This window comes from Ahaetulla prasina, chromosome 4, assembly GCF_028640845.1.
Source record: "Ahaetulla prasina isolate Xishuangbanna chromosome 4, ASM2864084v1, whole genome shotgun sequence".
In the NCBI taxonomy this organism is placed as follows: Eukaryota; Metazoa; Chordata; class Lepidosauria; order Squamata; family Colubridae; genus Ahaetulla; species Ahaetulla prasina.
In genome coordinates, this window is record NC_080542.1 from 38091775 (window position 1) to 38117741 (window position 25967).

The window sequence follows — 25967 nt, forward strand, 5'->3', positions numbered from 1 at the left end:
CTAACTACATCCAATAGTAAAGAAAATATACTAAAAACGAGATTTTAAAATACACATATTAGAATGTATTTGGAAACTATGAATTTGGGAGGAGAAAAAGGAAAAGAACACCTTAGATTCACTCCAAAATAATCCCAGCATTCACGCCTAGTACTTTGTAATAATACAACAGTCATCAAAGTCCTAAAGCTCAGATCTATATTGGGATGGGTTATTTTATCCAGAAGCCCTTTTTACTGCAGTCTAACCATTTCTATAGTAAGAATGTTCTATATAGAAAGAGATTCGATAATACCCTGTGAGGTGGGTGACTTTTCCCATTACAGAAACTGACATTTTAAGAGGAAGCAAGAGAAAGTCTAAAGCCGCACAGTAGATTAATACCTTCTGATAGGAACAGCATAGCTCTATTCCATTGTTCTTATAACAATAATCTATTGGTTATTGACATATCCTGCATTCCCCCTCACAACTGTCAATTAAGCTGAGTTAGGTTTACCCAATATGTTACGCCATGTTTTGTTGAATAAGCCATAAATGGCTGAATTCACATAATACATTCTTTCAGAACTAATCAAATTATAGTAACAAAAGCCTGTGAACTTAGCCAGTTTAGACAAGCTACAAATGTTAGTTTCAAAGCTAAGTGAATACTTGACCTTTTTTATCTAAAGCAGTACCCAACTCCTTTAAAAACTTCCATAAGTTGTGAGACTGCAGTGGAGTATAAACTGAATAAATAAAAACAGATTCAAATATATCTAATTCTTATAACAGTACTTTCATGATAGAACTTATTAAAAACTTTAATACACTTCTGATAACTGAGGCCCACATTTAGTATCTAGGCCATGAGTCTGAGGATGTAAATTACCCCAAAGAATAAGAATAAGGGACATGTTCATCTTGGTTCTGCAGGGAATTCAAGGGTGTTAAGAGTTTTGTTTTAATTTTGGGAGGGTGGGTGTTAACTATGTAAACAAAATTCCTGTATTTCAGGTATTAAATATTGCAGGACACTGCAAAATTTTCAGTGATGTCACTGAAATTCAATGATACTCCAATCGGCAGGAAAAAAGATGTGATTCTGGGGACCATGGCCAATTGCATTTTAAAAGTTCAAGAATTCATACCCCACTACTAAGTTTTGTTGGGTGAACAGCCCACTGCACTCATTTCACCTCTACTTTAAAAAAGATATCTTGTTCACTGGATTGAAAAGAAACTGCTTATATTGGCAAACTGCAAATCCATTATACAACAATAATAATTTCAGTAATAAACTTGAAAGATGTAGAAAACATAACTGATAGTGTATAAAAACTAATTATGTACAGGGTTAGCACATTCTGTTAGTTTTATATGCTGTATTCCCAGATTCTGATAGGGTATATTATAAAGATATAAATACATATTAAAAATAAAAAATGTACAAGTTGTTACCGTTTTACATCCTAGCTTTGAAATGTCAGTCCAAGAACCATCAGGCAAGTGTCCAGTTGAAGATATATATATTTTAGAAAACTTTTCTAAGTACCTTATTTCCTCCACAGAATTTCTGTTCATTTATATGTAATCTGTATATACAAAACAGCCAGAGCTCAAGAATAAATGTATTAAGTCATCTCTCTTGAATTACATGTTATATTTTCACTGAGTTCCTGATTAAGATTGAACTGAATCCAATCTTCCATCTCATAATTTTTTAAATTATCTATTTATACTTCAAAGTACATGTATTTTTAGTCTTCTGCACTCCTGAAAAGAGAGCAATATCTTGTATCATTGAATCTAAATATTATGCCCATAACACTGCCCTATAGATTTGTGTTCCTTGTATCTGGATTCCAATACAGAAGCATATAAAATTAATTCCTTTGGCTGATAAGCAAACAAAAATGAATCTTATCAACATATACTGTATATTAAATAATTTATTATAGAAATTCTTAACAGCTATATATGGAGCTCAAATTTGTCATGAAGGAAAAAACACTTTCTAGCTGTTCACCATAATACATATTATACTGCATAAGGTTACAGATCAAATGCTCAACTGCTTCTGTAATGTGAAAAATTACAGTGCCTGTACATAACTGCCATAAAAGGATGAGCAGTCTAAGAGAATGAAAGGACCAGTAAGGACCAAAGTACTTAGCTAAAAAAGTATAGCATACTTACTATTTGACAGTCCCATATGTCAAAATGAACCAAGATTCATTCTCTGGTTTGTATTAATCATAAAAAGCCATTGGACTATAATCAGTAATAACTTCAAAATAAATCATGGAAATATACTTTATTTATGACAATATCATTCCAGAGGAGGAGCTCCTAAGCAGGTTTATCACTAAATCAAATATTAAACGTTTCATATCAATCAGAGTTTGATGGAAATCTAAATCAAATGAGCTTTAACATATTAATCTTTACCACTTTTATCATATTTTGCAGGCCTCATGAATTTAGAATGGCAAACAAGTACTGATTTTCAGATTCATGACCAAGGACTATCAAATATCTTGGATTCAAATTTGTAAAACACAACAACCCCAATACAAATAGTTTTTGACTTACAATCACAATTGAACTCAAAATTTCTCTTTTTAAATGATCTTCAGCCTAGACAACTTTTCATATTAGTCAGCCTCATAATTATACTTGGGAAGGGTTATCTCATTTTTAAATTTTAATAAAATGGCATTTATTATTGCCATTTTAGATTTAAGTGCCTTTAAGAAATGAGGGTGGAAAGATCCACAAAAGTGGCTTGATTTCTTGTTCTAAAAAATACAGTATTTATATTTTCATAACAAAATGATTCTCTCAGCTTGCTAGTGACTTACTTTTACTTCAACTGAAAGCTTCCCATGCAAAGCAAATGTCATTTTTATATGTCATTTTTATATTCTCAAGGGCAAAACTTCTGAAAACTTTACTCTATATTTGCCTATGAAAGAGATGAGGCAACATGACAAGAGAGGAAGATAGTCACAACAGCTGCTTCAACCCCCCCAACCCCCCCACCCAGCCTGGATACCAGCTCTAGTAACACAGTCCACTTGCAACATAAGCTACCAGGGATTAAGGATGATCTGGAAGCAGTTCTATATCTCCATGTGTTTGAGAAAGACTTCAGCATCCATGTAAATAACTGAACTCATCACTAAATAAAACACAAGTACAGTACAAACAAGGCAAACAAGAACAGACCCTCATAAAGTAAATCACATAGAACAGCAGAAAGAGAAAAAAAGAGAAGACTGCAAACAATAGTTTTTATTGCTTAGTAAGAGTTATAAAGCATTCGCTTTCTTAAATACATACTAGAAAAATTTCTTGGAAAGAATTCAAAATTGATTAACTCATCACCAACTTAATACATGCAATGAAATTATCTATTACTACAAATTAAGCAAGTGATATTATTAACTGAGATGCCTCTACCTAAAAAAGTGTTTAAAAAAACCAAAAGACAAAATAAAAAAAATTAACCTAAGGTAACATATCCAGAGGTACCAAAAATGATACCCCATAGGATTATTGTAATATCTTTCAATATCCCTTTCCCCAAAAGAAAATTTTATAGTACTTAGAAATGTTCAAAGGTCATTTGTCAAATGAATAAGAAAATGTTTAGAACATCTCTCAAATCTGTGTAATTTATCCAAAATTAGATAGTTTTCCTTTATATTTTTGATACACATAACCAACAAAAGATGGTTATATGTATCAAATATAATCAAAAATCTCCCAAAGTATTCCTATTAAGATAAAAATCAATGAAATTATCAATGGTAATTTGCTGAAATAATGTAAAGATCATTGAATTGTGTTTTTAATTCAGATAGTCCTTGAGTCACAACCATGCATTCAGTAACCATTCAAAGTTATGATGATGCTGAACAAAGGGACTTATGACCTGTCCTCAAAGTTCAACTTTCTAATAAGTAGCTTTGGGTAATGAAGAAAAAAGTGTGTGAACCATTGGTTTAGAAGAAAATAGCAACATTTAATGTATTTTATATAATAAATTGTTTATGAGGTCTGACTTTTGGATATACACCATGTATCAACATAGATTACTAATACTGTTGTTTCACTCTTCTCAAAGAAATGTTAAATATTGGCAATAATCAGTATATTTATTAATGAAAGTTACAGAGATCCTCAAACAATAATTTTCTTTCTCTGTTTATCCCATAGAATATTGCTATACATACCTCTTTAGTTAGATCACCATTTAGTGGAGGAGCCACTGCACCTAGGTCTTCCAACTCTTCACTATATGCTTGTTCCATTGCATTTTCTCTGACTACATTGTCTGAAGTGGTTCCATTTTGCAAGCTACTGCCATTCTCAAGGGAAATGCCTGTATTGGGTTGGGCACCAGAGACAGAACCTTCAGGATCACGATGTACCAGCCAAGCACTGACTTCAGTGGTGGGCACCTGAAACCTGTCCAAGGCCCTAACTTGGTTGAGAAGCCGTCGAGCTGTAAAATAGTAGTCCAGATCTACACTTTTGGGATGTATAACATAGCCATCTAGGGTGTTCCGCAGGTTATGAAACTGTGTTTGAGTGTATGCAGAGCTCTGGCCCAAAAAGATCTCCCGCAAGGGAGGGAGATGTGAATTTAGATAAGTATCTACATCCACCCTCACTCCGATCAAGCTGAGAAGAATGGTGAACTGAATGAGTCCTTCAGTGAAATATTTCTTCAGAGAAAGCATTTCTAGAAAGAAAAAGTATATTTAGAATAAATGTAATAATATTCAAATTTCTCTGGTGAGATATCTTTCTATATACTGTATAACAAATGCTCATATTCCATTTTAAAGGAAAATCTAAATGAATTCAGATTATGAATAATTTGAGAACTCTCCAGGAATAAAAACTCTCATTAAGCGGACTTCTATTCTGGAACAGCTTATTCAGAATACAATGAAACAAAGCATATTAACTCATGTGACTTACTGTCTTAATGAATCTACACAGCAACTTCCTTGAATCTTCTATTTTTCCACAGTAACTGCAAGATGGAACAAGTTTTCCAAAACAGCTGCAAGTTTGATCTTCCCCTCTTTCCTCCTTTCTCTCTAAAAGGCTTCCTGAAGGAGCAGTTAAAGAGTACAGGGTTCCAGAATAGGGAAGACTCTTCTGCTGCTTGCTGCAAGTTTCATCAGAAACTGAAACACACCCAAAAAAATCAAGGAGAGGCATTAAAAGGCACCATATTTTAAATCACTTCAACACTTTTTTTTCATTTTGTACAGGCTAGAAATATGATGTGGAGTGCACATTTAATTTAACAAAAAAATCATGACCAAAAAAGCCAAATAATTTAGCATTATCCTACTACTTATGGGGGAACAAATTGGTGTAATTAAGAAATTAGGCTAGCAATTAGGAGACCTTGAGTTCTATTCCTGTGTTAGATAAAAAGGCAGCCGGACACTAGGATAGTAATTTTCTCTTAGCTCTAGGAAAAAGGCAATGGCAAACCACTTCTGGAAAACTTTGCAAAAAAGCTACAAGGACTTGTCCGTCCAGGCAGTCTCTGAGAATCAGACACGTCTGAACATAAGAGGGAGACGGGACAGTTCAAGGAAATATCAATTTGGCTTCTGGCATCTGATTACCTAGCAAGAGCCAAATATCAACACTCCAAAGAATATTGGTGTTTGCCTCCTTTTATTCTCTCACCACTGAGAGCTTACTGTGGGTGATGTTTAAACTTGCTGATTATTCCTTCATTCAGCATAAATTTCTGAGTAATTTAAAAGGACTTTAAATTCACTTTGAGCATTAGGGATGATGCAATTTATCAGCACAAGAGCTATGTTTGCAACTATTTCTCCCAAGCCATGCCTACAACTTCATGCCTACTGAAGAAATTATTGGATTTAATAAAGAACATAGCTTCTAATATATGCATGGATCTTTGCTTTAGCTATTCAGATTCTTTTAGTTTTTTTCCTTAATCCAGGAACCGCCAGGGCTTGTGACTCTTGTATTACTAATACCTACAGGTATTCCCAGTGACCTCTGCCCATCTTTTTCCCTGATTCCCGATTGTTGAGCATTCTGACTCTCAATCAGTTTGATTGTCAATATTTATAGAAAACATATGTTGCCTTCCTTCTTGGAAGAGGAGATATAACTGCTGGCAGGTCAGTATTTGGCAGATTCATTTAAATTTTAGAACTTATTTAGGAAAAATTGGGCTTCTTTCATTTCCCCAATTATCTATCCAATGAAAATTACGGATAAGGTGGCATTTATGATCAAATACTACCTTTATACTTTCATATGTAAGTGTACAGCAAGCTTCAAGCAATAAAATCTCTGTACACTATTAAATTGCCATTAAAGTGCATCTATCAAAATGAATTAAACATTGAAAACATATAAAACCATTTTCTGATAAAAACTAGAAACATGAGGATAAGGAAGGTCAATATCCCATCACAATAATTCTACATATATTATCAGAAAACATTGCTGAAATTAGAATTTGAAAACATTCAAATTTTTAGAATTAAATATAAAGTCATGAGAAGCTTGTTTGTGGCTTTCATGTCTTGAGCTTTTCAATACAATTTTTCCTTCAATTAATTTGAAATTGTTTTTAAAATCTACATCACAACTATTGCATCATCTGCTCCCATTTCAAATTAAACAGAATACAAGAATTCCAAAAGACATACCTTGATTTAAGCTATTAAGAACAGCAACCATATACTCAGACTAATCCAATCTATGCTTCTACTATCATATTTCAGCACCTTTTTCTATTTCCATCAGAGACGCATGATTTCTAAGTAGTAGTTGTTTTGAAAGACATGAGAGCCAAAATCCTCCACCAGACAGTTTCTTTCTTATGTTTCCTCATTAATCCTACTTTCTCAATCGCTAAGACTTTTTGGACTCTCACTACAATCTCAATTAAAAATTTAAACTCTTCAAAATGCAAGCTAATGACATAAGAGAGAACTTAGAGAATTCTACCACAAATCTTTTCACTCAAGAGTATGAACCTTGTCCTATTTACAGCACACAGAGCCATGAGGAAGTACAACTCCAACAAATGTAAAGCTTTTTACTTTAGCTGTCATTTTTAAAATAATATTTCTTTATAATGTGATATACAAAAGTTAGTGTTATCTAGATTCAAAAGCATTATTTTCCTATGCAGTAGGGAGTGCAACCCATTTAATGATTTTAAACAAAATCAAGATCAACAGGCAAGAGTTTTTTCCTTAATTAATTAATCCATATCTGGTGTATATATTTTCTTAAAATTTTATAATTAATCCCACATTTCTCTCTTTTTTTTTTTGGTCTACTTTCCTTTCTCTAAAAGTCTTGGATTCCAAATATAAGAACCTTGAAAAAATAGGTCAGGATTGCTAACTCCCACAAGCTAATTATTAAGTCACAGAATAATATTATGCAAATGTTCTTTTAATTAAACAGTACAGCTCTTGGCCTGCAACACATCCATTTACTACAATCAGGCATGAGAATACAATTAAATGCCAAACTGCTTCTATTCTAGAAACAATTCCCCGCCCATTACTTTTGCTAGGCTCGCATTTCCTCCACTATCTGGTTTTACTCCATTTCTACTTCTATATAGGATCAACCTCATTCCATTTCTTATGTTCTAGGAGTGCCTCACCCACTCAGAGACCCCCTCCCCCATTTCATTTTTCAGCAAATCCTGCCTATCCTAAATTCCCTTATCGAATTTCTCTTACAAGAAGGGAAAAGCAGTTCTCCGATCCTCACTTTCTCAGGCTAACTTTTTACCTCCTCATAATCCTAACTTTCTTCATTTTTTAAATTCTCTCTCAGTCTACCTAGTGCCCTTTGAATTCCATATACCGGTATTACCCCATGTATTAGCATTTTCCACAGTCTACCCACGCCTGAACTCACCTTCTTCCCTCCTGACCCGCCTTCCCTGTCCAGCGATCGTCTCTTTCCTTCCACAAGCCTCATCTGATCAAAACCCCACCTCGTTTCTGCCCAGCCTGCATCTGAGCCCCGTTTCCCCCGCAGTCGCCTTTCTTCGATTCATATTTTTCGTTCAGTCCTGTTCTTCCAGCCTCCTCCTTTACCTGCCCTCCGTCTTCCGTCTCGTGTTTTTACCCCCATCTTCTTCTCAACCATCTCCGCCAACGCCTCTCAACCCCCCAACCCCCCTTTATATATTGCAGGCTGTCTCTCTGGGTCACCCCCACCTCTTTTCTCCCCAGATTTCACCCACCCACCCACCCACCCCCCAGTATGCGATCCCTTCTTTTATTCTCTAGCCCACCTCCCCTTTATCCTTCCCCTGCTTAGGCTTTGTCCACCAACTTCCCGTCGTAGAAATCCATCATTTCATCTGTATACCTTCCCTGTCCAGCGATCGCCGTCCAGCACGCACGGCTACCTTCAGGAGGCCTTGCCTCAATGCCGGTCTTAAGCCCATGCAGCGGCATTCGACAGCTACCACAAGGTTTCCTGCCTTCTGTGTAGTTTTGTCCAATCGTTTTTTAACGAACGAGATGAATGACAGCTTGTTTGTCCACTCAGAAAGTAAACATTATTTTCTAACCACAAACCTTACAGCGACTGACAGCTTAATGTCCAGTCAGAATCCACACAGATAAAAGTGTTAACAGAGGCAAAAAAAAAAATGTCAAGAGAAAAAGCCAATCACGATGGTTAAAGGGCTGGCTACGGTGCCCTCATACTCATACTTATACATAAATTTCCCAATCCGTTTAATGTTCACTTAGCTCCTTGAACCAGATGGTTTGATTGACAGAGGAAACAACCAACTGTCGCTCGAAAGTGTAATCGCCTCTTGGCATTATCTTTGAGACTATAGGCTTTAAAGCTGCAGTTAGTTTCTTTACCATTCCCCACCCGATTACGTAATCGTATAACCACCTAATGACGGGCCTATTACCCTTGCGAAATGGCGCCATATTGAGAGTGTTGCCATTGACAACCAAGTGACGTCTTCAGAAGTTCCTGTTCATGTATGAATTTTAAACATTCGATACTACTTTGGAAGTTTTGGTGAATGCTTCTTTACTTGTGCTGAAATCACACCTTCAACGTAATTTTACATTTAATAGATTGTATTATGTATAATTTTTAAGTCGCTGCAGATAATTCAGGTTTAGTGACATTTTATTTATCCATGTAACAATTTATCTTCCTTTACTCCTCTTAAACTTGAAATTCATCCAAAATATGCTCAGGTATACTAATAATAATAATAATAATAATAATAATAATAATAATAATAATAATAATAATAATAATAATAATAATAATAATAATAATAATAATAATAATAATATTTTAATTTGTATACCGCCCTTCTCCCGAAGGACTCAGGGCGGTGAACAGGCAGATAAAATACAAGCATACACAATAATTAAAACAACCCTTAAAAAACTGATTTAAATATGCCCAAAAATTAAAATAATATACACCCCCATAAAATTACAAAAATTTAAAAACCCATCACATTCAATTACAATTAAAGATAAAAATCAAGCTAGTCCAGCTATCCGAAATAAATAGGTTTTAAGTTCGCGGCGAAAGGTCCTAAGGTCAGGTAGTAGTCGAAGCCCGAGGGGAAGTTCGTTCCACAGGGTCGAAGCCCCCACAGAGAAGGCCCTCCCCCTGGGGGCCGCCAGTCGACACTGTTTGGCTGACAGCACCCTGAGGAGTCCCTCTCTGTGGGAACGCACCGGAAGATGAGAGATAGCGGCCAGCAGTAGACGGTCCCGTAGATAGCCCGGTCCTAAGCCATGGAGCGCTTTAAAGGTGGTAACCAATACCTTGAAGCGTACCCGGAAAAAAACAGGTAGCCAGTGCAGTCTGCGCAGGATAGGTGTTACGTGGGAGCTCCGAACTGCTTCCTCAATAACCCGCGCAGCCGCGTTCTGGCCTAGCTGAAGTCTTCGGGTTCTCTTCAAGGGGAGCCCCATGTAGAGAGCATTGCAATAGTCCAGGCGAGAGGTAACGAGAGCATGAGTGACCGTGCATAAGGCATCCCGGTCCAGGAAGGGACGCAACTGGCGGATCAGGCGAACCTGATAAAAAGCTCTCCTGGAGACGGTCGCCAAATGATCTTCAAAGGACAACCGATCATCCAGGAGCACGACCAAGTTGCGTACTTTCTCCATCGGGGCCAATGACTCACCCCCGATAGACAGCCGCATCTGCAGCTGACTGTACCAAGGTGCCGGCATCCACAGCCACTCCGTCTTGGAGGGATTAAGTTTGAGCCTGTTCCTCCCCATCCAGACCCGTACGGCTTCCACACACCGGGACAGCACTTCGACAGCTTCACTGGGGTGGCCCGGGGTGGAAAAGTACAGCTGAGTGTCATCAGCGTACAGTTGGTATCTCACCCCGAAGCCACTGATGATCTCACCCAGCGGCTTCATATAGATGTTGAACAGGAGGGGTGAGAGAATCGACCCCTCGGCACCCCACACTTGAGGCACCTTGGGTCGATCTCTGCCCCCTGTCAACACCGTCTGCGACCGGTCAGAGAGGTAGGAGGAGAACCACCGATAAGCGGTGCCTCCACTCCCAACCCCTCCAACCGGTGCAGCAGGATACCATGGTCGATGGTATCAAAAGCCGCTGAGAGGTCTAATAGGACCAGGGCAGAGGTAACCCTTATCCCTGGCCCTCCAGAGATCATCCACCAGTGCGACCAAAGCTGTCTCCGTACTGTATCCGGGCGGAAGCCGGACTGGAACGGGTCTAGATAGACAGCTTTATCCAGGTACTGGGGTAGCTGACATGCCACTGCACTCTCTACAACCTTCGCCGTGAAGCGAAGATTGGAGACTGGGCGGTAATTCCCTAAAACAGCTGGGTCCAGGGAAGGCTTCTTGAGGAGGGGGTCTCACCACCGCCTCTTTCAAGGCAGCGGGAAAGACCCCTCCGCAAAGAAGCATTTGTAATCCCTGAGCCAGCCTCGTGTCACCTCCTGAGTAGCCAGTACTAACCAGGAGGGGCACGGATCCAGTAAACATGTGGTGGCATTCAGCCTACCCAGCAACCTGTCCATGTCCTCGGGAGTCACAGGATCAAAATCATCCCAAACCACCTCAACAAGACGGATCTCGGAACCCTCGCCTGGATCTACCCAATTTTGATCCAATCCGTCCCGAAGCTGAACGATTTTATCGTATAGATAACCATTAAACTCCTCGGCACGCCCTTGTAGGGGGTCCTCCCGCCCCTCCTGTTGAAGGAGAGAGCGGGTCACCCGAAACAGGGCGGCCGGGCGGTTATCTGCCGACGCAATGAGGGACGAAACATAGGAACGTTTCGCATCCCTCAGTGCCACAAGGTAGGTCCTGCTGTAGGACCTAACTAGTGTCCGGTCAGCCTCAGAACGGCTGGATCTCCAGACACTCTCTAGGCGTCTTCTCTGGCGTTTCATCTCCCTCAGCTCCTCGGAGAACCAAGGAGCTGGTTGAGACCGACGCTGGGTCAGAGGCCGCAAAGGCACGACACGGTTCAAAGCTCCAGCCGCGGCCTGTTCCCAGGCCGCAACTAGTTCTTCAGTCGTGTCGTGGGCCAGGTGCTCGGGAAACGGCCCAAGCTCCGTCAGGAACCTCTCCGGGTCCATCAGGCGCCTGGGACGGAACCAACGCATTGGTTCCGTCTCCCTGCGGTGGTGGGTAGCGGTCAGAAAGTCTAGACGAAGGAGAAAATGATCTGACCATGACAAAGGTTCGACAACTAAATCATTTAAAACCAGATCATTCAACCACTGGCCAGAGATAAAAATCAAGTCCAGGGTGCCTCCCCCGACGTGGGTAGGGCCGTCAATTAATTGAATCAGGTCCATGGCCGTCATGGAAGCCATGAACTCCTGAGCCGCCGAGGACGCCACGCCGGTTGATGGCAAGTTGAAATCCCCCATGACCAACAGTCTAGGGGTGTCAATTGCCAACCCGGCCAGCAACTCCAACAGCTCAGGCAGGGCTGTTGACACACAGCAAGGAGCCAGGTACGTGATCAGCAAGCCCACCTGAGTCCTACGACCCCACTTCACGTAGAGGGATTCACACCCAGCTATCTGAGGCACATGGTTTCCCTCGGTTCAAGACTCTCCTTAATAATAACCGCCACCCCTCCATCCCTACCCTGGGCCCTCAGCTGATGGAATGCTCGGAAACCTGGCGGGCACATCTCCACTAGGGGAACCCCCCCTTCGGTGCCAAACCAGGTCTCCGTAATGCCCATAACGTCTGCGGTCCCTTCCTGAATAAGATCTGAGATCAGGGGGGCTTTATTAACCGCGGACTTGGCATTACATAACATCAGCCGAAGGCCCAAGTCCCGAGTACTCTGGCCACTCGGGTCACAGGAAAATCCTGGGGGGCCGGAGCACGCAATCGCTCGTAAACAGCGAGAGCGAACCCCCGCAACCTGATGTGGCCCCTCCCTTCTGTCATATCTGCCTCTCCCACTTACCGTATTAATGGCTCGACCCTGACAAACTGGAATGACCCCCTCCCCCGCTACCTTTGGACCTGTTGAATTAACGCTGCGAATACACACTGGACTTGGCTCCCTCCCCGACGGGTTTCCCCCTCCATCTCCCCCAACCCAAACCCGTCAATTCCCACCCTCCCCTTAAAATTCCCATTAAAACTCCCCTGAATATAATAAGGTAGAAAATTTTAATTCCCATTAAAACTCCCCTGAATATAATAAGGTAGAAAATTGAACATGTAAAAATCATTTTTTGTTCTAAGTGTTCTTTACAATCAGAATATGATGATGGTAGCACAGCAAGCACCAGCAGCTACTTCTATTTCCATTTCCACATTTCCATTTCCAATATGTTAGAAGAGTGGGTTTTGCTAATATAGCTTTAGGCACTTGGGAACTTATTTGTTATATGCAAGAAGTCAGGAGCCAGGATAGAATTCAAAAGTACTTCAAGCTTATTTCATGCTACCTATACACAAGAATCTGAACTGACCTAATGGTTAATGTGCATCTGTGTCAGAGAAGACTCAGTGAACTTCAAGAGGGCTCAACTTACTTCTCTTGGGGAGGGGTAGAGACTGCAAATTGATGATAGATTTGATCCCAACCTCTGGCTCAGCTTGGTCATTTACAATCTGTAATTTGGGATACTAATTTGGTAATTTAATACTAATTTAATAATTTAATACTAATATGTAATTTGGAATACTACATTACTAACCAGAGCATATAAAACATTTGCTAGACCAATTCTTGAATACAGCTCGACTGTCTGGAACCCATACCACATTTCAGACATCAGTACAATTGAACGTGTCCAGAAATATTTTACAAGAGTTCTCCACTCCTCTGAATACAACAAAATACCTTAAGCCACCAGACTTGAAATCTTGGGTTTAGAAAACTTAGAACTCCGCCACCTTTGACAGGACCTGTGTTTAACTCATAGAATCATCTATTGCAATGTCCTTCCTGTTAAAGACTACTTCAGCTTCAATCACAACAATACAAGAGCAAACAATAGATTTAAACTTAATGTTAACCACTTCAATCTTGATTGCAGAAAATATGACTTCTGTAGCAGAGTTGTTAATGCTTGGAATAAACTACCTGACGCTGTGGTCTCTTCCCAAAATCCCAAACGCTTCAACCAAAAACTGTCTACTATTGACCTCACCCCATTTCTAAGAGGTCTGTAAGAGGCGTGCATAAGAGCACAAGTGTGCCTACCGTTCCTGTCCTATTGTTTCCTTTCGTTATATCCAATTGATATAGTTATTACATACTCATACTTATGTTTATATATTGTGTAATTATTTCATGCTTATGCTTATATATACTGTGTGAAAAAATAAAATAAATAAAAAATAAAAATATACCACAGTTACTGATTTTTCTCCAATGAAATCCAGCAATAATAAAAAATATAATATGTTTTATCATGATCACCATTGGGATCTCAAAACTGAGTAGTGCACTGTTTTTAAAAAAGCACTAAAAAGAAAGTATATGTAAACCCTTCATTCAAAATTGTTCTGTCTGCATCTCAACCAGAAATAAAGGCATCAAATACATTTTTCATATTCAAATTTAAAAATCCCCCTCCCCCTCTCACATTTTGATAGTTATTTTCCAAAATTGTTATGGAACTATAACTTTTAGTATCATAGAAGAGAAATGTATTATTTATATGAGGAATATTTCATCAAATTTAATGTAAATTAAATCAAACTTACTTTTTGTCCTGGCTTTGTTTAACTCATGTTTTGTAGCATGTCTCCTGGCAAAAAAACTGAAAAATAAGTGTAATCCTAAGTAAGAAGGGCAGATCAAGAATAATATACACATACCGTGTATACTAATGAGAAGGAAGGACTCACTGAAGAAGAAACTAATGCTGGGAAAGATTGAGGGCAAAAGAAGAAGGGGACGACAGAGAATGAGGTGGCTGGATGGAGTCACTGAAGTAGTAGGTGTGCGCTTAAATGGTCTCCAGAGGATGGTAGAGGATAGGAAGGCCTGGAGGAACGTTGTCCATGGGGTCGCAATGGGTCGGACATGACTTCGTAACTAACAACAACACCGTGTGTGTGTGTGTGTGTGTGTGTGTGTGTAAAAACAGACAGTCTTTGACTTATGACCACAATTGAGCCCAAAATTTCTGTTGTTAAATGAGACATTTGTTGAGTTTTGTCCCATTTTACGACCTTCCTTGCCTTTTCTTGTTAAATGAATTATTGCAGTAGATAAATTAGTTACCCATAAGTATGAACCAGTTGCCAAGCATCTGAATTTTGATTACATGACCATCGGGATCCTGGAGTGGTGTAAGTGTGAGAAACAGTCATAAATCACTTTTTTCAATCCCGTTGTAACTTCAAACAGTCATTAAATGAACCATTGTAAATCAAGGACAACCTCTATATGTTAACATTTAACTTTATAAACAAGCTGCAAAATAAATGTCTATTCCTGCACAACTCTTCACTCCTAAAATTGAGAATGAGACAAGAGACTTACACAATTTTAATTTGGGAACACCTATAATCTGAATTAATATGTTAAGCTACCAAACATTAGCTAATATCTGTCCTTTAAGATAAAGTAATGGCGTAATCATAATTACTATTTTTCATTTCTCATATCATTATGAGACATATACCAGTTCTTTCCACTCTCTATTGACACACCCGTCACCACACTGTTATGTGCCTTTGACAGTTTGTTCCAAATTTGGAATTATTGGATGAATTTAAAAGGTACTTTTCTCCTTGAGAAAAATATTGTATGTGCTAAGGGCATTGTTGGAGACTGTATGACTCCAAATCTTGACATCACTATTTAATTGTTTATTACCTAATCCCTACAAACTGATTGTAAATTGGATGTTGTATATCTGTCTGTCTTGTTTGTTTATAGCTCCAAACAAATCAACCTTGCCATCACTCTTTGGATTAGGTAGATATACAGGAAAAAAAAGAAAAAATGTAATAAATATTCATATATTAACCCTAACCACTAAATCATATATATTAGGTAAGCACCTAAATTTAATGTAATATAAAAAATTGTAGACATAGAATCTATACAATCTATAAACAAGTTGACCTTGCCAATTTAAGGATTAATTTTACAGTTTTTCATTTAAAGGAAGATTACATAAACAGTTTTTCAATCAGAATTTTAGATTAAGTGAGAGATGGAAATTTAGCTGAAGCTGAAACATCCTTGAAATACACCTGTATGATGACCTGATGAACTTATTTCCATGTGCTCATTTGGCAGTTGAACTCTACAAAGACATTATACATTTCCCATTTTCTTTCCGCAAAAAAGTAATAATGAAACTTTCTGTTTCTTTTACTGCCAGCCATGTAGTATGTTATTGTTCTATTTGTACTGAACTCTTACAAATCATATACATTTTGTTAAAATCAATTTGAACCTTGTCAATAATCAATTATGATAAAACTGAGAATTTGTTTTTCAGTGTTTATCTTATGTGAGAAGTATTTGTTATTTACCTAACATAATAATTATGCATTATTCTATAAATATGCAGCACATAGTTTATTTTGTCTGAAGGGTTAGCAGTTCTTTACTACAAAACTTAAAACTAGAAAACTAGAAATACTTCAGAAATATCAGTCCAGAAATCCTCAATACGATCAAACTTTGAAAATAAATAAGAACAAAAAAACATTTTTACAGCCTGAAACATTAAAGAATAGTTAGTTTATTATAAAGTATCTCAAAAAAGTAGCCTCAGTTGACAAGGGAATGATCAACCTTGGCATATCTTGTATCAAGTATGTGTTTGTGGTATTCATTTTGAAACCCATTGCATCACGAGATCTATTTAATACTGTAATTTAATGCTGTGTTTGAAGAGAGAAAGAGCCAACTGCCTGAACAGGTGTGTTGGGTAAAGCTGTGCCCACATAAACATAGGCGTAAACGGCTTGACAAAGCTATTAATTGGGTTAAAGTGGTAAAGGATCTTTTTCTTTAGAAATGAGGCATCTGAAAATGCTTGTTTGGTGACTTAAAAGAATATAGCAAATGACTTCATTTCTCTTTCACACCCTCCTTGCAATTTTACTTTCTCTAAACAGGTTTTTGGTGAAACCCTAAATGAGTCAGACAAGTTTTTCAGCCGCTGGCAACAGGGAAGAAAATATTTTTTGCCTTCAAAAGGAATTGTTTCTGCTTTTTTGAAGGTTGAAGATTTTTAAAGGCAAAATAAATATATTAAAATTCTTGTGACATTTATTTAATTTTACTGTATTACGTAATTTTACTGTATTAAGGGGAGAAATGCTAATGAAAACTGGCATTTTTATACTTATTTTTAATAGCAGAATTTGGGTGCTCTGGAAGCCTCAAAATGCAGGTGGGGGCCAAAATTGCATCTATGAGCAAAAACGAAAGACGTCCCTGTCCAGCATGTGCCTCCAGAATGGTGCCTCCAGAAAAATCAAAGGGGCGAATGTGGGTATCAGCCATTTCGACATTTAAAGCCAAGTATGAGAGTATGCTAAAGATGAATTAATAAAAACATATGTGACCTTAATGTAAAGTGACCAGATTTCAGCGATGGCAAAGCGGGACACCATTGACAGGGGAGGGGGGGCTGCGCATGCGCACTGAGTCTTGCCCCCTGCCTGAAGGAGGAGGAGCGGCTGCTGCTTCTCCGCTCTTCCAGGCAGGCTCGGCTCTCCTCTCGGCTCTTCCAGGCAGGCTCGGCTCTTCTCTTCCCCTCGGGCGTCTCTCTTCCCTCTCGCGCCCCCTTCTCCGCCACTCTCCCTTCTCCGCCTCCTCCTCTTGCGTTGCCGCCTCCCATTTTCAGAGTGGGAGTGAAACAAAAAAAAAATCAGGACTTTTTGGAATTGCCACGGGACGCGGGACAAATTATTAAAAAGCGGGACTGTCCCGCCAAAAGCGGGACGTCTTGTCACTATACCTTAATGTGTAATGACATGCAATATTTACAGACCCCTCGCATCCTGGACATAAACTGTTTCAACTCCTACCCTCAGAACGACCCTATAGAGCACTGCACACAAGAACAACTAGACACAAGAACAGTTTTTCCCCAAACACCAGCTCTCTGCTAAACAAATAATTCCCTCAACACTGTCAGACTAGTTACTAAGTCTACATTACTATTAATCTTCTCATTATTCCTATCACCCATCTCCTCCCACTGACGACTGTATGACTGTAACCTTGTTGTTGGTATGCTTAAGATTTATATTAACTGTTTCCCTATGACTATCATTAAGTGTTGTACCTTTTGATTCTTAACAAATGTATCTTTTTTTTAATGTACATTGAGACACCAAGACAAATTCCTTCTGTGTCCAATCATACTTGGCCAATAAGGATTCTATTCTATTCTATAGGGTAACAGCAGGGCACCTTTAAAGATCCTTGATTTTCTTGCTCCTCTTTTTCAGTCATATTACTGTCCATTAATGTTTGCCTAATCTGATTACAAATGTGGAGATAATTACCACACATGTGCTACATTTTTTGGGGGCGGGGTTTCCTATATTTTAGGCCTTATGGCCTAGGAATGCTTCACTTTATGAATAGTCAATGTTTGTACGCCCTCAGAGTGTACTCTTTCAGAGATCAGAGTTATAATAATGTATAGGTATCAGTGTACATCACCTTTCCTTGCAATGCTACCCCAAAATTATAGCTTTTATATTCCCACTCATTTTAATTATGACTGGTCTTGCCTTTATATTTTGGATATAATGGTGATAGCTACATACTAGCAAATATTCTGCTTCCTGCAGATTTCCCATTGATGTGATGCACTGTTTTCTGCAACTTTTAAGCAAAAGCTCCAACTCAATAATACCAATCAATCATTAAAATATTGATATAGCTACTGCTCTATCAGTTAACTTCTTGGAATAATCCAGTATTTACAAACCGACAAGAAAAATGTCCACATATGAGTTGCATTACTCAAAGAAATAAACTGCCCTTGATAGTGCTGCCATTTGGATTTCTTGTGGTGATAGAGAATATAATACTGTGCTATTATCAAAGTACATTTCAGGTACTTTTTAGAAAATGTGGAATGAAATGTGAATGTGCTGCTAGCAAGGAGAAGGAAAGGAGGAAGGAATTGTCTATGATCTGGATCCTTATTTTAAGAAGGGTCAGGAAATAAATATGCACTTGGTAGATATTATTAGATATAATTATTATTATCATTAGATCTTATTACCTATTCAGATAATGAAATGTCTGCAAGAAAACAACCAAGCTCAGAGAGCACCAAGGATGCCAAAACCAGACATTTTCTGCATCTCTTCCGCTATAATCCAGTTTTACATATAAGAACAATCTGACCTTCCAGAAAGCTTTTAGGCAGGAGGGAAAGAAGTGGCAGTAATGTATGACATTGGAGCTGGTAAGTATTTGTACACTTTCCCAATGTCATGGAGACATGAAAAAAATCAAGGTAAAGTGTTAATTCCTTTTTGAAAACAAGTAGAAGGTCAATGTCAATGTAACATTGTATCTGTTCCTTTGTAAATCAGAAGACAGCAACCTTTGGGAGGCCATGATTTTAATTTTAATTCTTCGGCAGTTCAGGGGAGTGATTTCCCCCTTTCAAAAATACTTTATAGGTGCCTATTGGAGGTTATATATTTTAAAACTGGACAAATATTTGAATTAATTAAATGTGATGTTTTAAATGAAGTTTTTTACTGGTAGGTTGATTCTATATGTAGCCTGCTGCACAAGTGATATTGTATTATTGCAGACTGACCGACTATATCCTGTAACTAACACAAATCAGATTCATACTACCATGTTTCTCCAAAAAGAAGGCCGGGTCTTATTTTCTTTTGACACCGAAAAAACAGCTAGGCCTTCTTTTTGGAGGGTTCTAATTATTGACTCACCTCACGGCGGTGGCACTGACAGCCCCGCCTAGCAGGAGCCTGTTGCTGGCCCACTTCTTCTGCAGCCCTTGCCGCCATTTGCACACATTACTCCGTACTCGTTTCACCTTTAGATGCCTTCTGGAAGGCATCTGCAGCTGGTAACAAAGCTCCAGATTGATTCCTTCCAGAAAGGCCTTTGCAGCTGATAATAGAGCTCTGGAGAAGGCGGCGAAGCAGGTGTTGTGGTGTGCAAGGCCTGGTAAGTAGGGCAGCCCCACCACCACCCATCCCTACCCTAGCTTATTTTTTACCAGTATGCCTTGCCCCACCACTTGCATCATGGGGTGGGAAGTCTTACTTAGGGTTAATTTTGTGAGTGGGGCTTAATTTTTTGGCATCCCCTTAAAAACTTGATAGGGCTTCTTTTCAGGTTGTCTTTTTGGAGAAACACAGTACATAGTTCTAGTTAATTCCAAAAAAATTGGTGTCATACATTCTAATACAAATAAAACTGGTACAATTAATCATAGTTATTATATTCAACCAACTTATATGTTTCTAATAGTAATACATATTTATATTAAGTTGTAGTTTATCATTATTTAATTATTCCATATTTTTACACATTGATTTAATGCCACTCACCATATTATTTTTTATCATACATAATAATACCGCCATTCAATTTCTAAGCTTCCCTCTTGTTATTGCTTTTCTTTTATATTGTAAAGATGTATACCCTGATATTCCCCCTTTCTCTTATTTCTATCTCTATTCTAACTTCTAAACATGTCATCTTTTATTAAAAGATGTTTTCTTTCTATCCAACATCGCCCATTTTGGAACTTTGAATCTTGTTCATTTTTAACTTACCTCCCATATTTCACTCTTTACATCTATTTGTATTAAGATACAATCATTCATTATTTCATTATTCAATGTTTTAATACACAATTCTAATACCAATCTCCATATTATTTAGACATATAAAATTATTCTAATCATATTCTTTACAATCATCAAATCTATATAATTCTGATAACAATGTACACGTTTATATTAAAGTATATTCTTTCATTATTTAATTGCTCAGTGTTCCAATATATTATTGCAACGCCAGTCACAATATTATTAAAACATACCGTATTATTTGGAGTATAAGACGCACCGAAGTATAAGACGCACCTTAATTTTTGGAGAGGAAAACAAGAAAAAAAGAATTCTGCCTCTGCCTACCAGCATTAAGATCAGCCATGTCCAGACTTCCACTTGATTTTGATAATGAGCAGCACAGAACTTTTTATCTATTTAAAACAAACCCTATAACTCTACATGCGTTTAACTGGAATGAGTGGGGTGGGGGATGATTTTCATGAGGGCAGAAGAGGGACTTGGCACCAAAGGCTCTGCTCCCGAGATGCCCCCATCTTCCTACCTATAGCTCTGGTGGGGAGGGTCAGAGCACAGCCTGAGCTTCAGGATGGTTGTGGGGGGACTCTGCCCAGCAGCTTTGGCAAACAAGGCGGGCCCCACAGTTCGCGGCTGGTCACCCCTCTGACCGCCCAGCGGGCAGCTCAGGGCAGACAATGTTGCGATGACTTCACTCGCCAACAATGTGAGGAGCCACTGCTGCCGCCACCACATAAGCCTTCTTTATGCTCAGGAGCCGAGCTAAGCTGAGCCGAATGGGAGCCGTGAAACATCTCTCCTTTCCAGCCACCGCTGCCCATTGGCCCAATTCCCCAATGCAATTTTCAGAGCCGCGTTTCAGGCGGCGGCCAGTTTCCCTGCAATGTGCAGCAAGGAACTGAGAACCGTTTTGAATTTGGGGAGGGGATTGCAGCGCTGCCGCCTGAAAATGCTCCTACCTGTTGCACATTGCAGAGCCGCATACCCTCATCCTCCTTCTCAGCAGACTCATCTCTTTCCTCCTGGCCAGATCTGCCACCTAAAACACGAAGCACTTTTTTTGCCTCTGCACACCCCACTTTTGGAATCAGAAAGAGGATCATGGGGCTGCTGCCCAAAAATGCTTTCCTTTGGAATCAGGCTTGGCTCGGCTCGGCTCTTGGGCGTAGAGGGGGCTTAGGCGGCAGCGGCGGCAGTGGCTCCTCACGTTGCTGGGGAGTGAAGTCATTGTGACTATTGTCTGACCTTAGCTGCCTGCTGGGTGGCCAGAGGGATGACCAGCCGCGAACCATGGGGCCCGCTTTGTTTACCAAAGCCGCTGGGCAGATTCCCCCCCCCAAAGTGTCCCGAAGAGATTTGTTCCTCTTCAGGACAGGCTGTGCCCCAGGCCAGATCCTAGCCGCCTGGAACTGGAAAATGTCCAAAGGGTGAGGGGCGGTGGGTGGGCGGGGCTACATTCGGTATATAAGATGCAGCCAGATTTCCACCCTCTTTTCCGGGGTAAAAAGGTATGTCTTATACACCAAAAAATACGGTACTTAATAATACCATCATTCAGGGATGAAATCTAATTTTTTTTGCTACCGGTTCTGTGGCCGTGGCTTGGTGGTCATGTGACTGGGTGGGCATGGCCAACTTGATGCTATACACGTCACTCACTGTTAGAGCCAGGAGCTCCACATTCTGACACAGAAGCACATTCTGTCTTTCACAGAATGTCACAGAAGCCAGGAGCTGCACAAAAGCACATTCTGCCTTTCTGAAGGCCCCAGTGCTTTGAGTTTCCCTCTGGCTTGACTGTCCAAGCAAACCTTGGAGCCTTCTCTTGCTCTGCTCTTCATCCTGGAAGGCTGCGCATCCCCCCCTCCCCCGACCAGTCCTCTGTACAAACCGTTTCTGCAAAGGCACAGCCTCCAAAAACGGAAGGGGGAAGCTGCAGAAAAAGCTGCCTTCCACACGGGCCTCTTCCTGCAGTCAAACGTGCACAACCAGAAACGTGCGTGTTCTTTTATCAAATGGGCTGTGCATGGGGTGCTTGGAGAGAGAGCGAATAAAAGAGCTCTTCAACCTCTGTTTGTGTGTGTGTGTGAGGGAGGAAGCAATCTGAAGCCGAGGCACCCAAACTTCTTGCAGCGTCAGGGATGGCTTCTGAACAGCCCTGAGTCAGCCAGCTCCATCTGACCTACTCCTCTCGCCGTTCTTCTCACCCCCCCACTCAAACAGTGGCTTCCCTGCTCAGCCCCAACAAGCTATGCATCCATGGTGCCCGCACCAGCATCCTGAGAGAAGCAGAGAAGAAATGCCACTGCTTGAGTGGGGTCGGGGGGTGAAGAGAACAGCAGTTGTGCTTCGGGAGGGCAGGTGGACATATTCATTATAGTTGTCAGTTGCAGACATCTGCCTGCCCTCCAGAAGCACCACTGCGGTGAACAAAACAATTCCATTGCTATGGGATGGGGGGGGGGCAAGTAAACTTCTAGCTCCTTCCCTGCAGCCCTGCCATGCTTACCTTCCACACTGCCTTCCCGGTGTCCCGGTGGCCAGCTTGCGAAGCCAGGCAAGCGGAAGCCCATGGGCTAGCTGCTACCTCCTTCCCTGCAGCCCTGCCATGCTTGCCTGCCTTCTACATGGGCTTCCGCTTGCCTGCCTTCCACATGGGCTTCCGCTTGCCTGCCTTCACAAGCTGGACACCAGGACATCGGGAAGGCAGCGTGGAAGGCAGGCAAGCATGGCAGGACTGTGGGCCAGGGACCGGTTTGTGGGTGTGGCCAGCCAGCCATTGCTCCCAGTTCGGCAAACCAGCCCCAATCTCTGCTATCTACTCACCTGATCCGGTCCGAACTGGGAGCATTTCACCCCCGCCATCTTTCAATATCTAACTTTCCCATTTTATTGTTACTTTCATTCCATATATAAAGGTATGTATATACAAATATTTCCCCCTTCTAATCATGCCACCATTCTAAAAGAGAAGGGAAAGAAAGAGAATTTGAAAAGGAAATCAAAACATCAAAGAGAAAAGAGAATCCCTTTCCTTTCTAACCATCATTTCTGGCCAGCTTCAGTACTTTAGTTACTATGCTTTTTTTTTTGACTTGCCCCCCATATTCCTCTCTTTATCTCCGCATCTACTTCTTGACTATACAATCTAAGTATTTCTCCCATCTCTACCCTTTTCCACTGCCTAGCTTCCAAAGTATCTGCCCAAACCCCTATTTCCCATTCAAAAGTATCTTCCTGTGTCTCCAAATCTCTTTTCAACTCTCTTAAAATATTTTCCCCCTGGTTTAATTCATCAATCACTGTTATTTTTATTATCTCCTCCTTGTCATCTTCTTTTGTTCATTGATTCTTCGGTTCTATCTTTTCCAACATTCCTTCTTTTGGCTCCTCCCTTTTCTGAGCATTTAGATCTTTACTCATGTATAGTATTTTCCATTTTTTCCATAATCTCCTTAAACCCTTTCTCCATTATATCCTTTGTACTTTGGAAAATCAATGCCATCTCCTTCAAAGTTCCACTCATTTCTTCCTTATGAAGCATCTTAATTTGTTTTTTTTTAAATCCCACTTTTATCCAGTAGTCCAAGGAGCAAACATCTTTTAATTTCATGGCTGCAGTTACCGCCTGCTATGATCTTGGAGCCCAAGAAAATAAAACTTGTCATTGCTTCCATTCCAGTATGACTAGGCAGCATCAAATGAAAAGCAGTGAAACTATCCTGTAGCTAGTAAGATCATTGTTGGTAATTCTTTAGAGTTGGGTTTAGAAGAAAATCTGCTGAGATATTCTAAAAAAGCCCTGGTTGGTGAATCTAATGTACCAAATTTGCAAAATTTTAGTTTTGTTCTTTCAGTGCAATTTTATTTCTCTAAAGTGATTTATGAAGTGATTTATGCATTTGTTCTTTCATTCAATGTTTTCCTAATGAAAATCCTTTAGGGCAGCAGAAATCAGGAACACTTCTGTTCTATCCTTCTTTTAATGCTGAGACCTATAGTCCAAAAGTGAGCAAGCCAAGGTCTGTTCTTTGTGATCTTTATTGTTGTCCGACCCATTGCGACCCCATGGACAGCATTCCTCCAGGTCTTCCTGTCCTCTACCATCCTCTGGAGTCTATTTAAACTTACGCCTACTGCTTCAGTGATTCCATCCAGCTACCGTGTTCTCTGTCGTCCTCTTCTTCTTTTTGCCCTCAATCGTTCCCAGCATTAGGCTCTTCTCCAGTGAGTCCTTCTTTCTCATTAGGTGGCCAAAGTCAGGATCTGGCCTTCTAAAGAGCAGTCAGGGTTGATCTCCTCTAGGATTTACTAGTTTGATCATCTTGCAGTCCAAGAGACTTGCAGGAGTCTTCTCCAGGACCAGAGTTTAAAGGCCTCAATTCTTTGGCGCTCAGTCTTTCTCACGGTCCAACTTTCACAGCTATACATTGCAACTGGGAAAAACATAGCATTGACTATATGCACTTTTGCTGGCAGGGTGATGTCTCTGCTTTTTAGTATACTATCTAAATTTGCCATAGCTTTCCTTCCCAAGAGCAAGTGTCTTTTAATTTCTTGCCTGCAGTCCAGGGATGAAATCTACTTACCTTCCCTACAGGTTTGGAAGTGTGTGTGTCCTTCTGCACATGCGCAAATCCTTCTTTGCTAGGAAGTAACCAGGAATGGCAACTGGGTGGGTGGGCAGAGCTTTGTGCTGCTGTCGCTACCGGTTCTCTGAACCACCCGCCGCCATCGCTATCAATTCAGCCGAACCGGTCCAAACTGGTAGCATTTCACTCCTGCTGTAGTCCCCATCTGCAGTGATCTTGGAGCCCAGGAAAATAAAATCTGTCACTACCTGCATTTCTTCCCCATCTATTTGCCAGGAATTGAGTGGGCCAGATGCCATGATCATGTGGCCTTTATAGCCTCCTCAACTCATTGTTACTGAATATTGGTAGTACAGTTTATCACTAGTGTGAATATGAAACAAATAAAAAAGCAGTCTAGGACTAATAACTATAATTATTATTTATAATACATAATTATAAAGTTAAGAATTGCAACAAAGTTCACCCCAACCACTTTGCATCATTAGCCCACTTTGGCTATCAAAGCTTCCTTCTTATCCTTTCTTTTATGTACACCGAGAGCATATGCATCAAGACAAATTCCTTGTGTGTCCAATCACACTTGGCCAATAAAAAAATCTATTCTATTCTATTCTATCTTCCAGATTGCCCTTCCATATTCTAGTCAGTGTCATACTATAATCATGCAGTTATGTTCATGATATAATCCAGTTTATGGAGTAATAAGAAAAGTTCCAATCTGGATCTAGCTTATTACTCCATAAATAATATACAATACAATATACAATTTCTATAGGAATATTCCAGAAATAAGAATGAAAGTATTAATGCAATATGGAATGTGTTGAGCTTGCTAGAGACAAAGGTCATAATAGTTCAAAACATTCCTCATAAAAGTGATTGAAAATACATTTTTAAAGAAAAATAGCATCAATAGGGAGAACTTGTGCATTATGTTCAATAGTGAAATAATCATAATACTAGTGGAAGATATAATGGGTATATAGATCTAACCCAACATTTTTTTTCAACT

The 25967-nt window shown here is 39.8% G+C and overlaps 1 protein-coding gene across 3 annotated transcripts in view; it reads right to left on the reverse strand.

Moving 5' to 3' along the window:
* The window catches only part of NFE2L1 (NFE2 like bZIP transcription factor 1), a 76206-nt gene that overhangs the window by 19443 nt on the left and 30796 nt on the right, over positions 1-25967 (reverse strand). Inside the window, exons 1-3 of one of the 3 annotated variants that reach the window (XM_058181014.1) lie at positions 8404-8635; positions 4978-5189; positions 4224-4735 (exon numbers count right to left, since the gene is read on the reverse strand). In XM_058181014.1, coding sequence (XP_058036997.1) covers positions 4224-4733 — 510 coding nt within the window. In that variant the 5' untranslated portion in view covers positions 4734-4735; positions 4978-5189; positions 8404-8635. Of the gene's footprint in view, positions 1-4223; positions 4736-4977; positions 5190-7944; positions 8084-8403; positions 8636-25967 lie in introns of those variants that run through there. The other 2 variants (XM_058181015.1, XM_058181016.1) reach the window with 2 other exon arrangements.